This window comes from Uranotaenia lowii, chromosome 2 (genome assembly GCF_029784155.1).
Source record: "Uranotaenia lowii strain MFRU-FL chromosome 2, ASM2978415v1, whole genome shotgun sequence".
In the NCBI taxonomy this organism is placed as follows: domain Eukaryota; kingdom Metazoa; phylum Arthropoda; class Insecta; order Diptera; family Culicidae; genus Uranotaenia; species Uranotaenia lowii.
In genome coordinates, this window is record NC_073692.1 from 353,986,235 (window position 1) to 354,001,891 (window position 15,657).

The window sequence follows — 15,657 nt, forward strand, 5'->3', positions numbered from 1 at the left end:
AAACTCCGCAGAAGAAGAAAAACCGTTTGCAAGTTCGGCTGTTTTTGCGGATGGCTGCTGCAGTTGCTCGGCATAAAACTGAAAACAAAGTGCCTAGCAAGCCGCGACCGTTGAAATAAATTCGTCTCCAATTTATCGACAGATTTTAGAGAAGTTTGTTTGATTTTAAGTGTTTGCGAACCGGTAGTGAAAAAGTATAGTGCGTGTGCAATGGAGTACCGGGGCTTCTTCAAGAACGCCTCCCGTGGGGATGCTGGCAATCGGATGAAACAAGGTAATATGCGAGCGGTGCGGAACAAACGGGAAAGCTCCCGGCAGGAGCTACACTTCACCAATCGGAATCTGAATGCTTCCGATTTGGAATTCGGAGTCGAAGTGGAATCGGAAAATGATTATACCGGATATTCTGGCAACGGAAAAGCAGCAGCACCATTGAACGACCGAACGGTGGTTTTGGATTCGATTCAAGAGTCCAGTCGGAAGCAGCGTCGTCGGTCGAAACAACGGCAGGATGTCGAAGAAGATAAAGAAAACGATATGAGGGCCAAGTACGAGGAACGATTGGCAAGGTTGAAGCGTTTCAAAGAGGAACGTGCCAAAGCGAAGGAGATGCAATCCGGCAAGAAGAAGCCGTTCATTGCGGTTGTGTCAAAAACCGTTGATCGGGAATATGAGAAGGGATTGTTTAAAAAATCGGAAGCCGAACTGCGTAAATTGGCTGAGAAGCGGAAACTGTTGACTCCGGCGGCTAAAGCAGTGACCCCTCGGGTGGACACTCGTCGCAGGGAACCTCTCGGCCAGGTAACCGAAGATAAACAAACTCAGAATCGGGCATTGAAGCATGTAATCAATCACAAAACTCCGGCATCGATCCGGAAAGCCGCCTCCAAGGTTGATACCTGGAGAAAAGCCGGAGAAGGAGCGACGACTGAAAAACGGCAGGCACAGCAATATCCGAGCTCCAGCAAAAACAATCGTCAACAAATGGCAGCCAAGGCTGTGCGAATTGCAACTGCACCAGAGCCCCCAGCAGCAACACGAACAGCTGTTGTTGTCGCAAGTCGAAAAGGGACTACGAAAGCACAGCCGTCTGCAGCTTTTTCGGTAAGGAAACATGTTTGGTTGGGTGTGAAAACAAATGGGGTTGATAGACGGAGGGTTGCATCATGCATATATTTCCTTCCTTTGAAGAGGGGTAACTTCCTTAGAACATTGGTAACGTGTTTGTGCATGATTTTGCTTCATTCCCAATGGCAATTAGGCGTCGATTCAAAAACATAAAGAAAAAGAAATAAATTTATATTTAGTTCACTTTTTTTATCAGAATCGAAATTGATCATGTATAATCCAATTTAGAAAAATTCCAACTAAAGATGACCAAACAATGAATTATAAAAATTCGAATTGAAGATTTAACATTGAAAAATAGAAATACTGTTGATATTACAATTTTTTTTCTATTGTACTTCATTACTGTATATCAATGACTTGACCGTTTAGAACAGGCATGTCAAACTGGGGATTCGCGGGCCGCATGCGGCCCGCGGCCTAGGTCAATGCGGCCCGCGTAGACCCGTCTTAAATTGTCACAAAAAAACACCACTGATTTTTATGTAAAATATTACTGCAAAAAAACTAAAGCTGAATGTACCGATTTAATTGATTTTGTCTGCGGCCCTCTACGTCATAGAAAATTTTTAATGCGGCCCGCACACCAAAAGGAGTTTGACATGCCTGGTTTAGAATAAACAACTGAAACTGCTTGCTAAATCATTGAATTAAACAGGTTATAGACTTCAGATTCGTCTGAATCTCGTGTAGAGATTGGAGTTGGGTTGGTGTCGTTGAAGAGCCAGTTATTGTTTGGATATTCAATCTGTTTATTGAGTGGCGGTTTTGAAACACATGACATGATTAACCAATTTGCTTATTGACAATTGTTTGTGCCCAAGCTTTTTCAACTCTTGAAAAAGAAAAAAGAAGCTTTTTCAACTCTTGAAAAAGAAAGTGAATAAACGATAACTCTATTTCACCGCTGAAGCCTGCTGTTTTAAAGCTTGATTTGTCAGGAAAAAAAGATAAGATATTTATCATAATTTTCCTTTTCCTATTCCAGAAATTCTTAGAAGTTCGTTCCGGGCAGAAATCGACCACATTCAACTTCAAGTTCACTAACGACGGGCACATGGTCACGTCGACCAATCGCAAAAAGAAGAGCCTGGAACGGATGCTGCGAGCGAACGCTCCTACCCAGCTGCCGGGACAAAACAAGAAACCGAAGAAGGCCATCGTCGTCGCTGCCGTTCCATCTACCCCGGAATCGGATGATGTTTTCGAGGGTATCAGCCCGATCGATGTGGATTCTCCGACGCCGAAGAAACCGGCTCGCGATGCCGAAATGTACGCCATTGTCAAGAGGGAGTCACGCCGTCGATCGATGGTGTTCAAAATTGAAGATGTTAAAAAGGAACCGGAACCGGCCGCAGCTCCAATTGACGATTGGGAACCGCAGGTGATCACCATTTCTGACGATGATAGTTTTGGACGACAGATGGTTAAGAAGGAGCCCCAGTTGAACGAATCCTTTACGATCGAAATTAAGGAAGAACGGTTAATTGACCGCAGGCCTACGATTGATGGGCCGTCAAAACCAATGGAAAAGTCTATCGTAATAGAAAGTGGTAGAAAGTCATTGGATGCTAGGCCTTCTCTCATATTTGTAGAAGAAGTTGCTGCTCGGTTATCTGAGGAACCAAAGGCTCCGGTAGATTCCGGTCGCCTATCGCTAGGGTTTGTTGAGGAGCGAAATGTTCCGAATAAGATACCGACGATTGAAGTTTTAGATTCACCGATACATTCGGGAGTTTTGAGTCCATCGAGAAGAACTCCTAGAATGAGTTTTGTAGAAGAAGAAATACCCAAAAGTAAACCTCTCCCCGAAGGAAATTTGGCAACGGTTTTACTTCATAAGCAACAAGAATCCAAGCGTCGTAACAGCAGCGGTGGAAGTCGTCGATCTTCTATCGGTAGCTTTAGAGAGGAAGAGCAAGCTCCGAGTGACGTCCGAGAAAAGGTTCGCTTTTACTATGACTTGGTGGACAAAGAATCACAACGGCTGCAGGAACTTTGTGATTTGTACAAGGATGATTTGGAGATCGAAAGCCTCGATGAAAACAGTCGAGGTTTGATTATTGCAGCACAAGGACAAACGAACATACTAATCAACAAAAAGTTGTCGAAATTCCGGGAGCTGGTCGGCCACTATGAGCGCAGCTGGGCAGATCAGAAAGTTCGCACCGATGATTTGGATGGCTTCTGGTTGATGGTTTCGCTGGATTTGGAAAACTTGGACCGCCGTTTCGAGGAACTTCGGCTTCTGAAACAGAACGATTGGCAAGAGGTGATTGACGAGCCAAAGGTCAAAAAGCTAAAAGGCGGCGGCGGAATCAAAAAGCGCGAGAAAAAACCGATGAAGACTAAAGCTACCGGTTTGGCCGATCTGATTAAAAAGGCTCGAGAGGAAGCCAAGAAGAAGAAAATGATGGAATCGGCCCTCACCGAAACGGTTACCGTTGTAACGCCCATCAAACGATCGGTTCGAATCGCAACAACCCCCCGCAGGAGCAGCATTGCGAGAAATAGCATCTGCACCGGGTGCACACCAACGTCGGCCAAAAGCAATCGGAAGAACATGCGAAAAACCATTTTCAACGATGTGAGTACCGCTGACCTTTTTAAATCTATAGTTTTATGTAGCGAGTTGAAACAGTAGATCGAAGAATAGTATAGGAATGAATAGGTGGATGAGCAAGCATAAGATGTGCTTTTAAGGATAAAATTTTTATAAGTAGTAGTTTTAATCGATTTAATCTACTTGTTTTTCATTCTTATATACAAATATTCAATCTAGAATTTCAACTCGCTGCCGCTTGTCGGTAAAATAACTAAAATTTATTCATGTATTGGCAATTAAAATCTATCATAAATCTTTTTCTCAATCCAGCACACCCTTCGGTGTAAGGAAATCGTGAAATCCATTCTTAAAACGCCCGGCGAAAAGCGACGTGCCAAGAGCGTCCTGTTCCTCGATTCCGGCTTGGACACCCCGGAAGTGAAAAGAACCTCGGCAGGGACCCGTAAAATTGTACACACTCCCAAGCCGAAAATTACCTTCAACGAAGAGCTGGAGGTGGAAGATGTGGAGACGATTTCTCTCACAACCCCGTACAAGCTAGAGGACGAAATTCGAAAGCGACGGAGAAGTTCAATCTTTCATCAGCAGCCCGCAGACGATGAACAGCAGTGCGCTGCTGCAGCAGCGGACGGTAGCCGTTGCTCCACCGGACTAGCGGAAAACCGCCGAAGAACGCTCCGGTTCTCCGCTCAAGGTGTGGACGATTCCGATGAAACCCACGATCAGGTCAAATCTCCAGTGGCAGTTGAAGCTGGTAAGTTAGAAAAAAAATATCTCTTATCTTTCCAAATCTAAATGTCCCTGTCAATGTCGCTTCAGGCAAACCCAAGCGGAACGCACGAGGAAAGGCCAGAGGGAAGGTTTCCTTCCTCTAAGACTTATTGACAACCGTTTTATTTTGTATTATAAGATTCGTTTTAGTTTTGTGTTTAAGTTTTTTTTAATACTTATGCAAGCTGAGTTTTTGTCAGTTTACTTCTGTCTCTTTTTTTTTCTATTTTTGAAAACCCTGATAAGCTTAAACATCTATTGTTGATAAGTATTTTACAAGAAAAGAACCTTTTAACGAAAATGTCGTACGCTCTATCAAGTTATCCGAAAAGACCTTGTTAATTTATACGTTGATGTAATTAAAAGATTAGAGGTTAAAATTTTTGTTTAAAAACGTATGGAAACGAAATCTTCTTTACTTTACTTTATTATGTTAGGTTTAAAAATCGGTTACGAATTCTTTTTAACTTTTTGTGGTTTGGGATCAGTTTTGAATTTTGTGACAATGACACCTGACCAGAAACTGGAGATTTGAGACATAAGTTTTAAGAAAGAAGACATGGTACTTGGAATTTTAAATATGAGACATGAAAGAGATCTAAGACATGAATCGTGAGTCAGGTTCCAAGTCTTAAGTTTCATGTTTAGGTCTCATCATAAACCTCTAGTCTTAAATCTTAGGTTCCAGGTCACGTGTCTTAAGCCTCAGATCTCGTGTCCCGGGACTCACGTCTCAAGACTTATTTCTCAAGTCTCAACTTAGGCTTATATCTTAGGTCTCAGGTCTCGGATCTCCTAAAATCTTAAGTCGCAGATCTTATACACATCTCAGGCAGGCCCCATGTGTAAGTTCTCTGGCATTCGTTCTGATATCTAGTTTTTTTTTGTTTCACGTCTTATGTCTCGAGTCTGACGTCTCAGCACTCATGTCTATAGTGTTTCTGGTCTCATATCTCAAGTCTCATAGCTTTTATCTCAGATCTCATCTCTCAAGCTTCAAAGTTCATACCACTCCCAATCTAAAATAAAGTGTTTTCCATTGAAAAAGACTGATTCAAAAAAAACGTGAAAACAACCTCAGTGTAGATTATTAAATAAGTACTTACTCAGATATGTCATTTCCAAATACCCGATAAAAGTTCATAATTTTTTAGGCAAAATTTAATCTTTCCAGATCCAGAGGCGTAGAAACCACTACTGAGCTCTAATAGGCATTAAAATCTTTCTAAACATTTAAAATTGACAATGTCTTCAGAAGCAAAATCAATACAATCTACTTAACATAATCGTTTTATTGAACGATGTTTACTCTAAAATTAACTCATACAAACAGAAACTTTCCTGTTGCAACCAATATGTACACAAAACTGTAAAGCTACCTCTCCGTTAAGCCACCTCCTTGTCCTTATCCTTGTCGGAGGCGGTTACTGTCTCTTCTTGGTCCTGTTCCTCCTGAAACGCCTCCCGGTCGTAGATGACCTTCACGATCAGGGAACAGCTCGGACAGGTTGCAACCTCCTCGCCCGCTATCAGTTCCTCCCTGCTGATCTGAAACCGATCCCCACACGGACAGGGATAGTAGTACATTTCCTCCTCCTCGTCGTACTCGAAGTCTTCGATTTCGATCTCGTCGTGGTATACTGCCATCCTTTACGATTTCGGGGCTTGTCACTGAGAGAAAAATTATGACAACTGTTAGAATTTCGTTTGAATCGTAGGTAATTGATTTAATTTAAGAACTTACAGTATTGAGACGAACTATTTTTATCCTATTTTTATTGAACGCAAGGTACTCGTGCATCGTGCACGTTACTCATCGAGACTGAAAACCCGGGAGAAAACAAACTTGCGGTTCAGCGTGGTTCTTGTCGGTTGTTTTGTTTTGATCTGGATGTCCGCGCTAGCAAGGGGTAAGCAAATGTTTGATAAATGTGTGATTTCTGTTTAAAATTTGTTTTTAAGGTTTTTAATGAAAAAAAAAACACAAATCGTGGTTAGAAAAACCGACCTAAACCAAAAATCATAAACAAACAAGTCGAACGTTAATCAAGCAAAAAATCGAGCTTTGATATTGAGATTTTTTTCTTGCGCTAGAGTTTGCACACAAAAATTTCGTCAATCCCCAATTTCGCTTTACGATTTCGCTGTTTTATCTCACCGTCAAATGTGTATGCCTCTTGAATACGAGAACTAACTAATCACAGCAGCCATGCCATTCCAAATTGTAAATAAAACATTTGAAAAAAACATAGAACTTTTTCGGAATTTAAAGGTATTTTTTAAAAATTTATTGAGAAACTTTGCTTTAATAATACCTAATATAATTTCTAGTTTAAACGGAAGGTTCTCATTTACAAGGAGAAAAGGTTGGTCAAGATGGATCCACTAGTAATATCCTTTATTAAATTTCGTAAGTTTAAATTTAATTGTGCAAAAATCAGTGTTTTATTCAATTTTATTTCCAGCATCAAATTTTATCTGAACTGTTTTCTGGAATCGTACCTCGTGGGCAGCGAAGTATGTATCCTGAGAGTATTCTGGATTGAAACAAGGCTGTGATAATGCTAGGGTGGAAGTTAAAGTAAAGAGCATGAGGGACGTGTTGAAGACATGCGGCAGAACAACAAGCTCGACCCCAATCTCAACCACTTCTAAACCATATCAACCTTATCGCTGATCGCAGATTATTGTTACAATAAATTTAAACTGAAAGAATAAACTTTTATTTATTTTCAATATCAAAATGTTTAAAAATATTGAGCAATTCCAAACAGATTTTTTATGGCAACAGGTCAAAGAATAGCTTTAAAATGGACATGGTTTATGTGAAAAAATTAATATATTGTGTTGATTTTCAGACGTTTAACCAAGGCCTTGAAATGGTCCAATATTGGTTTGTTACTTGGTCCGGTTTTTTGACTATTTCACCAGTTGTATGGATCGGACGATCCGGACTTTTATAGATAAGGGATATTTGAAAATCTAGTGAGGATTACTGAAATTTAGCTACGCAAGCATCGTCACATTCCAAACTTGTCAAATGATATGTGTAAATAAATAATTCAAGAACGTACAAAACAAGGTGTGAAAAATATTTATGTAAATTTTTGACCGATCGAAGAATGTGCAGGCGAATCTAGTTATTCAAGAAAATTACAATAATTTTTTTTTTATTTTAAAATTTTATGTTTCTATCTTCTCCGACTTTGATTGCTGCAGAATTTTTAATCATTATCTGCAATACAGACCACGTGGCGATAAACTTAACCTCAAATCTATATGCTATGAGTTCGATCCAAACGATTAAAATTGTGCCACCCCCTTGATTTATGATCGTGCACCACCCTAACCACTAGTTTATTCGACCACCCCCCGAAATTCAAACAAAGCAAAACGGGTCAGACGTAAATATTTTGGTTTGGGCAGCTCATATTTTGCCTGCAGCGTGCCGTAACCGGCTCATCGATGGTATTTTACTTGGCATAAAAATCAGTCCTAGAAATGGCCAGAATTAGTTTTATCAATCGGAACAATCCGTTAATTTTCTACATAAAGGTGAGTTGATTTTCACACAAATAATATAAGCTTCCTACTCATTTTTTTTTATTTCAGCGATCACTTTGTACCCAAGCGATTAAACCGAAACTCCAAGTTACTCTGGAGCAATCGATTGACCAGGCTCTGGAGACTGGCCAATACAAACCGCGACGCCACGAGGGTCGACTGGTGACAGGATGTGTGACTGTTCCGACCAATATTTGCAACGCCATTGTACGAAGTTGCAAGGATCATCCCCTGAAGGCATTGGTTAGCGAAGGTGCCAAATTGGACAATGTTATACGATCTCGAAAGATTCCTCTGGAGCCTGACGAGCTGCGCAAAAAGATTAACGACGTCAGGCATCAAATTGGGAGGGAGTTTCAGGAAAAGCTGAACGTCGAAGCGATGAGTAAGGATTTTTTTTAAATCATAAAATTCAATAAATTTCGTTTAAAACTTTTTTTTTATTTACAGGCGAGGAACAGATAACATACATGAACAGCCTGGTTGAGTCGCAGTCCAAAAAGAAAGCCAAGCAACAAATTTACGCTTGGAAACCGATGGTTTACGATGAGTTCAAAAGCCTTCAGTATTTGCTAGGGAGATCGGCACAAGAATTCGCCGCCCTAGTAAGAATCTTAGAAGAGATTAAACAAAGGGATCAACACTTTAAACCGCGCAGTTTCATTGACTTTGGCTCCGGAGTTGGTACCGGAACATGGGCGGCTTCCAATCTTTGGAAGGAACACATCTTCGAGTACGTTTCGATAGATGCCTCAGCCGATATGAACGAACTGGCAGAATTAATTCTGCGAGGCGGCGAAATGAACAAAGAAATCAGCCTGCGGAATGTTTTCTATCGGCAGTTTCTTCCCGCTACTGCCACCAAATATGATTTAGTGCTGAGTGCTTTTACCCTCTTTGAGCTCCCTTCTCGACGGAATCGATTAGAAGTACTAGAAAATCTTTGGAACAAATGTGATAAGTATCTGGTAATTGTGGAACAGGGAACTTACGCAGGGTTTTCTTTGATAAACGAAGCGAGAGACTTTCTACTGAAGCAGTCCAAAAAAACAGACGAATCATGTCACATTTTCTCACCAGTGAGTTAAATTTGAAACAAAATATTAAAACAAACAAATTTAACAATTCAAATTTCCAGTGTCCCCACAGCGAGCATTGTCCGCGTTTTACTCTGGACGATGGAACGCCGTGCAATTTTGAAGTTACCTACAATTCCCTGTCGACCGGTGCCAAGGGAGTTAGCAAAGCGAACAAGTTTCTCTACTCCTATGTTGTGTTCAGAAAAGGAACTCCCACTGGTGACCAGATCAGCTATCCTCGATTGGTTCGACCTACCTTGGTACGATCGAGGCATGCCGTCTGTCGGATGTGTTCCGAGGCGGGTTCCCTGCAGGAGATCATCTTTACCTCGTCCAAGCATGGAAAGTAAGTTGCGCTGGTGTGAATTAGTGGAATTTTTTTAACACTGATAACGAAATTATTGTTCTGTTTCCTCTTTCTCAGGAATCTATATCGTTGTGCAAAGGCAAGCAAATGGGGTGACCTGTTACCAATTAAGATTGGTGATGAAAGTTAAAATGGTGTTCTTGTTAAAGGCGAATAGACTATGCTAAGCAAGTTAAAAGAAAATTTAATTTATATCACAACCATTTAAATTCTTCGGGTATCTAAAACTATTTTCATGTAAACTGTAAAAAAATCGTCATTTCAGCTTTACACGATTTCTCAAACAATCATATTAGTTGAAATAGAAGACCAACTCGGATGGCTAGTGTTCTACTGCCTGAGTCCAACGTAGCATTCGATTAAGCAACAAATTTAGTTTTGAGCACCGCGTAGACATTTCCACTGGTTATATGGTGTTGAAGGACCAAAAATTACAAACAAATTTAGAAATTTTTATTTGGTTGGTATAATCTTTAACACGTGTAACATTAAAAAAAAGTGAAATGTGAAAAATTGTGCCACCTGCCACCTGCCTGTGAAGGTTGTCCTTTGGCGACCAAGTGGTTAATAAGGAGGAGGTGAAGGTGAATAGGATTTCGTGTTCTCAGATGTGTCACCATCGTTTGTGACCCAGCAAAACGGAAAAGGAAATCGGTCCGGAATTTTCGTTTAGTAGGAGTCGTAAATAAACTCGCGTTAAGTGAAAAAAGTATGCGTCGGTCATTGTGCATCGGTGCGGGACTATAAACCCTTAGTGTCGTGGTTAAAGTAAATTGCGTGCGAGGAATTGAATTAATGTGTCCAATAAGCGATGGGTAGAACTGATTCGAACAAATTGCCGGATAGTGCAGAATGTATCACAGCGGCACAACAACTCTGGCAGCAGCCAAGACCACAGCCACTACTATTTTACGAACCCCGGAAGGACTACGATTCGTCTACAGACCCTATTGTCAGCAGACAACGAAATCCTATGGAAGCCCGGTGAAAACATCTTCAGTGGTAAGTCCCATCGATTTGTCCTATTCATGTCGTTTCTTCTCTCGTGTCTCCCTGCTATATTTATTTATTTATATGGTGTTCCGTCTCACGACATAATCTGATGAATAATATTCCATGACTCGGTCCATGACAACCGTTCTCCAACTTCTCGTGCATCCCACATACGCCAGATCACGCTCCATTTGGTCTGTCATTCTGCTATTCAGGGTATAAACAAACAATCAGTCTGGCAACCCATCGGGGAGACAAAAAGCCCCATCCTCATTTTAAACTACAGTATACTCCTGAAGCCTGAATACAGATCTAAAGATTCGTTTCCTTTCTTACATAGATGACTCTAGATGATATAGATCTTTATCATTCCACATAGGTACAGGTATTGATCTGCGCTGGACTGCTCAAAACTATATAGTTTCATTCAGCTCTGTCACCACCATTGCTACCAGTGAGAAATTTACGACCGAGTATCGAGTTTACGTCCCTACTCTTGATACAGAATTTGATGGGTGGTAGCAGTAGGGGGTCGGGAATTAAAAGACAAGTTACAGAGGCTCAAAAATGGGAAAAATCTACCCTTTCTCCACTTTCTGAGAGTTCAAAAACCTAGACTTACTTTCAAAACCATCAGTAGCTTACAAAAACGCTACAATTTTAGGAAAAATGTATCCAACGTCAAATGGCTTTCCTAATTCCAGCTTTGATTCCACACAAAACCACCATGAAAGAGAGGGTATATTCGCACTAGTGCACTCCACAGCTCCACGACCACATTGTCTGACCTATTCCCGTAATAACTTATGGTCTGATTTCTCCTTAGTGACTTGATGTCTGCTTCACCCTATCGAAATGCGATACGATAGGCTAAGACGCATTGGCCGTTGGACTACACTCATAGAAATTCGGTTCAAACTATTTGGATGATTCCCGGCGAAGAATTCCTTGGTCGGGTGTCCTGAACTCGCACTCTTCTGTTTCGCTACGATTTGCATGATTCTAGAGGATAGTATCCTACTACATTGTCTCGAATGACTCGCCCGGTGTTGAAAGCCTCTCTACTCCAAGGGTATTTCCCAACAGTGAAAGTTCTTTTTCCTTTAAGAGATCCACTGTGGACTTTTTCATGTATTTTTCTTCTTTTTACTTGTAAAAAACGGAAGAACTTTAAAAAACTTTTTAGTAAGTTTGCCGCCGCCCGTGGCGTAGAGGATAGCCTTCAAGTCTTCTAAGCCAGGGGGTATGAGATCGAATCCCGGTCACGGCATACATAGTTCATTTTCGGTGGGTTGATGGTTTTAGCATTTGTAAGATGCTAGCCATCATATCCTCGAGAGATGTACGCTTAGAGTTAAGAAAAAAGGAATCTCTTCGAGGAAACATCATGTTTCATTGAGATCCTGTATGTGTTTGTGTTCGTTTTAAAAAAAGTTAAATGAAGGAGACCAGTAGATCTTGCATTAACATTGCAACATTGCGTCGTAGCAAATTCAAATGCTTCACACTACAGCTTCTCTGCAAGGCAATCAAATTTCGAGCGGTCCCTTCGTTGCCAACGCTCCAAGTGGGCTTGTTAACATCTGCTGATCAGTCAGGAACTACGCCATGTAGAGATGTTTTTTCTTGCTTTATTTCCATTCGATGGAAATCGTTAGGGATCGAGAAATGGTCCTTTTTCTTCGTTTAGAGTTGTCCCATAGTTGTTGCCAGTTGGTCATCGAGATCATCCTAGCATATTTCTGCCATTATCCACTAGCAAAACCGCGATGGGCATTACGTCAGCCTCTACGCGGGCTGCATCTGCAAAACTTCACGTTCCAACTTCGAGTATTCTTACGTTTATTTTCTAAACTATCGAAATGGCTCAGGAGAATACATCTAGACATCGCTGAAGTACAGAAGCTTTGTCTGAGATTTTTGAAAGACGACTTATAACGTGTTGAATGAAGAAGGAAGATCACAGGTCTCAAATTCTTTATATACTTCCCGGAGGTACTCCAGAGTATTGTTCGAAGGAAGAGCATACAACAAATGTGGGCGTTAAAAATATTGTATTACGTATTGATTAAATTTTTGTGGCCATTCGATAATAACATGCAAATGAAATATGAATCAATCACTACTGCTGCTACTACTACTACTGCTGCTACTGCTGCTGCTGCTGCTGCTACGCCGTCTTCTCATCTTTCTTCCAACGGCGTAACCACCAAGTCCCAGGAGCCCAGCTCCGGCAGCGTACTTCATGAGATGTTTGGACTTTTTTCCCTTTTTCTGCAATAACCAATGAGGAAAAAATGTTACCCATCATTAGAATATTATTTGTTTAAGTCGAAGTCGTACCCTATAATTAGTCAAAAGCTCCCGAAGCCCATTGAAAGCTAGAGTGTGGTGTAAGTACTTTTGAATAACGAACACGGTGTGCGAAGACGCATAGTATTAACAATTAGATCGCCAGTGACTTTGGTTTGGGTTGGGGGTCGTGCGCGTGATTAGTGGTATTTGGAGACCTTCATTTTGCGAACTTCGTCACGTACGGGTAGGTTGTGAAGAACGGCTGCAGCTGCTCCTGCTGCTACGGCTCCGGTAGCCAATTTGGCACCGGTAGACATTCCGGGTGGAGCTGATGGAGCTACTGGATATCCTGCTGGTCCACTGGGGTATGCATGGGTACTGGCTGCCATTGGAGCTACTCCGGGATATGGAGGCATAGACGGATGGTTGGTCATTTGAGCGTTCATCGGTTGCTGTCGGAGAATGATGAAGCGTAAGTTAATAGGTACTTGTTAGATAGCCGTGTATCAATTTGCGGAGAAGACACTGCAGTGAAACGAACCACAGGAGCAGCTCCCTAGGGATGCAATCTTAGTCCTTCGTAGTTCGTTTCACTAAGCAGTTTATTCGCGTTGAGCTTCGAAGGTATTTTATCATAAATTACCGGTTGTGCTGCTGGATAACTCGTCATGGGTACCGGGTGTGACGGCGTATGGTTAGTCCTGCCCAACATATCGTTCATGAAGTCTTTGGTTTGTTGCACTCCATCGGCCAGGGTTTGCTTCATGGTTTTAGGTTGCTTGACCTCCGGTGACTGATGACTGGTTGTGACAGCCGAAAGGGACGGGTACAGGCCACCGGACCCTAACTCTGGCTGAGATGGAACGGATGACATTTGCTGGACAAAACATAATAAGCACAGTCAAAGCTTGGTTGGGACAATCACTAATGATAAATTATTTTCTATTTATACCATTTCCATTTTCCACAAACATAGCTACACTTGTTTATTTAAATTAATAGGATTAGAATGACTATTAAATTATTTGAGAATTTAGAAAACAAATTTGTTTAGTATTATTGTTTTATTAAAAAGGCCTCAGCAGAATATGATAAATGTTAGTAATAGAAACACAAAACAATTAGTAGTAAGTTATTCAAGTAGTTATTAGACTAGTTAATTAAGTGAAAAACTATAAGTAAGCGTGCCACCATGCCCCCTCTGTTTTTGTTAGCCAATTTAGTTTTACATTTTTTCTACTTTTGCTTTCAATTCTTCGTGAAATACCGAATATGGAACGGCAGCCGGATAACCCGAAGGGGGGTGTGGATAAGCTCCTGGATAACCGGAATGAGGACCACCTAAATAAAAGTGGGGAAAAACGATTATTAGTTATACCCTTCTTAACCATCAATATTTTCTCGGTGTCGAAAGGTTTCAATAGGTTGGCGGGCCTACCTATATGTGGCTGTGTGTTCGTAAATTGTGTGTTTGCCTAGAAGAGCTTCATAAATACAAAACGTCTAGTTCTACCTGGATAGTGGCCACCGCCTGTCGGATAGCTCGGCGATGGGGTGTACGGTGGCGGTGGAGGCATCGGTGGTGGAATTGGAACGAACCCTATCCCTCCCGTAGGTGGGGTGTATGGGGGTGGCCGGGGAACGCCTATTTGAAAAAAAAAATCGAAATTTTAATGAGTACAGTGGATTTTTGGGCATTTGAAGTTTAGATTTGGCTGATAAAAGAGCAGCCGGAAAGTTGAAAACATTTTTTGTCCTGGACCTATGGTCTTGGACTATAGTTCTGATCTCAGAATGAACTCAAAAAGATAAAAAAGGAAGTTAAATAACATTCGTGTACTTTGTTACATTGGAAATCAACGTGATTTTCAATGAACCGTTATGGAACTTCTAGGTACGATTCATTTTTGTGCTAGGGATGGTCACAAGATTGGTTGAGAACATGTAGATAGAAATAATGCTACCTACTGTTGGTTAAATCGTTGATCAGCATCAAGTTTTTTACTCATTCCCCACCCCGATACTGAGTTAAGAAAAAAAAAATGTTTAATCAAAATCAAAGGCTTTTTATGATTCACACATCAAACACCGATTTGTCTCCATTGTTTGTGAAACTGGTCTCTGCTGAATTAGTATGAGACGCCATTTTTACAGAGCATTATTTTGCCGGAAGATGTTTTGGAACAATGTTTTCGGTCCCGATTTCGATAAATCATCACACATTTCGGCGAGCTGTCTGAAAATCCACGGGGAAACTGACCAACTAAAACTAAACAGATCCGAATTGCTATCTAGTTAACCTCAAATTTCCAACACTTTGTAGCCATTTTCATTTGATAAGAGCAAGTCCAATGGTGTTGGGAAAAAGTGGTAGGAATTTTGACGTCTGTAGCACAGATGGGAATTTTTCTATCGTGAAATATAGACCAAAAAGGTTGGCCGTCCACCGGTGTGATAGAATACGAAGGTATAAAATTGAAAGCAACCAGCGATGCCAAGAGAATTTGCTTTTCAGTAATTTTACTGACTTTTTGTATTTTGAATTCACCGTTTGAAAATTGAAATCAAATTCATTTGACTTGATCATTAACTTGTTTGTTTGTTTATTTTAAAGGGATTTTAACTACACAGGAGGCATTCGTCCCTAATAATGATCATTAACTTGAAATAGTAGTGCCAATATGAAAATTTTATAATTTAGATGTATGAATAAGTATTGTTTAAGTTATAATGCATCCCAATATTAAACTGTATTCTGCAGAATTAGGATTTTTTTTATTGGAGGGCATTTGATTACACGAGTTGATAAAGTTTTTGAACTCTTTCTAAAACTTTCATTTTCAAAGTAGCTTAGCTTAGCTTAGCTTGATTGACTACTCACATCCACCTTAAAT

At 40.8% G+C, this 15,657-nt stretch overlaps 4 protein-coding genes across 6 annotated transcripts; 2 read left to right on the forward strand and 2 right to left on the reverse strand.

The window, feature by feature from the left end:
* Window positions 1-23: 23 nt before the first annotated feature.
* Window positions 24-4,766, forward strand: LOC129745802 (uncharacterized). Its single transcript, XM_055739156.1, has 4 exons — window positions 24-1,104; window positions 2,117-3,715; window positions 4,004-4,448; window positions 4,514-4,766. The coding sequence occupies exons 1-4, from the start codon at window positions 211-213 to the stop codon at window positions 4,567-4,569; spliced, it is 2,994 nt and encodes a 997-aa protein (XP_055595131.1). The 5' UTR covers window positions 24-210; the 3' UTR covers window positions 4,570-4,766.
* Window positions 4,767-5,748: 982 nt separating this feature from the next.
* Window positions 5,749-6,337, reverse strand: LOC129745816 (diphthamide biosynthesis protein 3). Its single transcript, XM_055739178.1, has 2 exons — window positions 6,210-6,337; window positions 5,749-6,136 (listed from the first exon to the last, which is right to left on the reverse strand). The coding sequence occupies exon 2, from the start codon at window positions 6,110-6,112 to the stop codon at window positions 5,852-5,854; it is 261 nt and encodes an 86-aa protein (XP_055595153.1). The 5' UTR covers window positions 6,113-6,136; window positions 6,210-6,337; the 3' UTR covers window positions 5,749-5,851.
* Window positions 6,338-7,859: 1,522 nt separating this feature from the next.
* LOC129745807 (methyltransferase-like protein 17, mitochondrial) lies at window positions 7,860-9,858 on the forward strand. Its single transcript, XM_055739161.1, has 5 exons — window positions 7,860-8,020; window positions 8,078-8,414; window positions 8,480-9,108; window positions 9,168-9,454; window positions 9,533-9,858. The coding sequence occupies exons 1-5, from the start codon at window positions 7,967-7,969 to the stop codon at window positions 9,603-9,605; spliced, it is 1,380 nt and encodes a 459-aa protein (XP_055595136.1). The 5' UTR covers window positions 7,860-7,966; the 3' UTR covers window positions 9,606-9,858.
* A 2,653-nt stretch (window positions 9,859-12,511) lies between these two features.
* On the reverse strand, window positions 12,512-15,208 carry LOC129745811 (uncharacterized). 3 transcript variants are annotated; one of them, XM_055739167.1, is made up of 7 exons: window positions 14,853-15,208; window positions 14,732-14,786; window positions 14,277-14,408; window positions 14,031-14,104; window positions 13,407-13,640; window positions 13,006-13,215; window positions 12,512-12,742 (listed from the first exon to the last, which is right to left on the reverse strand). In XM_055739167.1, exons 2-7 carry the CDS (start codon window positions 14,754-14,756, stop codon window positions 12,584-12,586), a joined length of 834 nt encoding a protein of 277 aa, XP_055595142.1. In that variant the 5' UTR covers window positions 14,757-14,786; window positions 14,853-15,208; the 3' UTR covers window positions 12,512-12,583. The 3 variants fall into 3 exon arrangements, with proteins under 3 accessions (XP_055595142.1, XP_055595141.1, XP_055595139.1); XM_055739166.1 differs by having other exon boundaries at window positions 14,844-15,208; XM_055739164.1 differs by having other exon boundaries at window positions 14,732-15,207.
* Between the last annotated feature and the right edge of the window lie 449 nt (window positions 15,209-15,657).

Excerpts from the sequence above, each read along its gene's own strand:
- LOC129745802 (XM_055739156.1), top strand. The coding sequence starts at position 211 with ATGGAGTACCGGGGCTTCTTCAAGAACGCCTCCCGTGGGGATGCTGGC. Across the intron at positions 1,105-2,116 it reads AGCCGTCTGCAGCTTTTTCG|AAATTCTTAGAAGTTCGTTC; the intron begins GTAAGGAAACAT and ends TTCCTATTCCAG. Across the intron at positions 3,716-4,003 it reads GAAAAACCATTTTCAACGAT|CACACCCTTCGGTGTAAGGA; the intron begins GTGAGTACCGCT and ends TTCTCAATCCAG.
- LOC129745816 (XM_055739178.1), bottom strand. The coding sequence starts at position 6,112 with ATGGCAGTATACCACGACGAGATCGAAATCGAAGACTTCGAGTACGAC.
- LOC129745807 (XM_055739161.1), top strand. The coding sequence starts at position 7,967 with ATGGCCAGAATTAGTTTTATCAATCGGAACAATCCGTTAATTTTCTAC. Across the intron at positions 8,415-8,479 it reads GCTGAACGTCGAAGCGATGA|GCGAGGAACAGATAACATAC; the intron begins GTAAGGATTTTT and ends TTTTATTTACAG. Across the intron at positions 9,455-9,532 it reads ACCTCGTCCAAGCATGGAAA|GAATCTATATCGTTGTGCAA; the intron begins GTAAGTTGCGCT and ends CCTCTTTCTCAG.
- LOC129745811 (XM_055739167.1), bottom strand. The coding sequence starts at position 14,756 with ATGCTGATCAACGATTTAACCAACA. Across the intron at positions 14,409-14,731 it reads GATCAACGATTTAACCAACA|GCGTTCCCCGGCCACCCCCA; the intron begins GTAGGTAGCATT and ends TTTTTCAAATAG. Across the intron at positions 14,105-14,276 it reads AGGCGGTGGCCACTATCCAG|GTGGTCCTCATTCCGGTTAT; the intron begins GTAGAACTAGAC and ends ACTTTTATTTAG.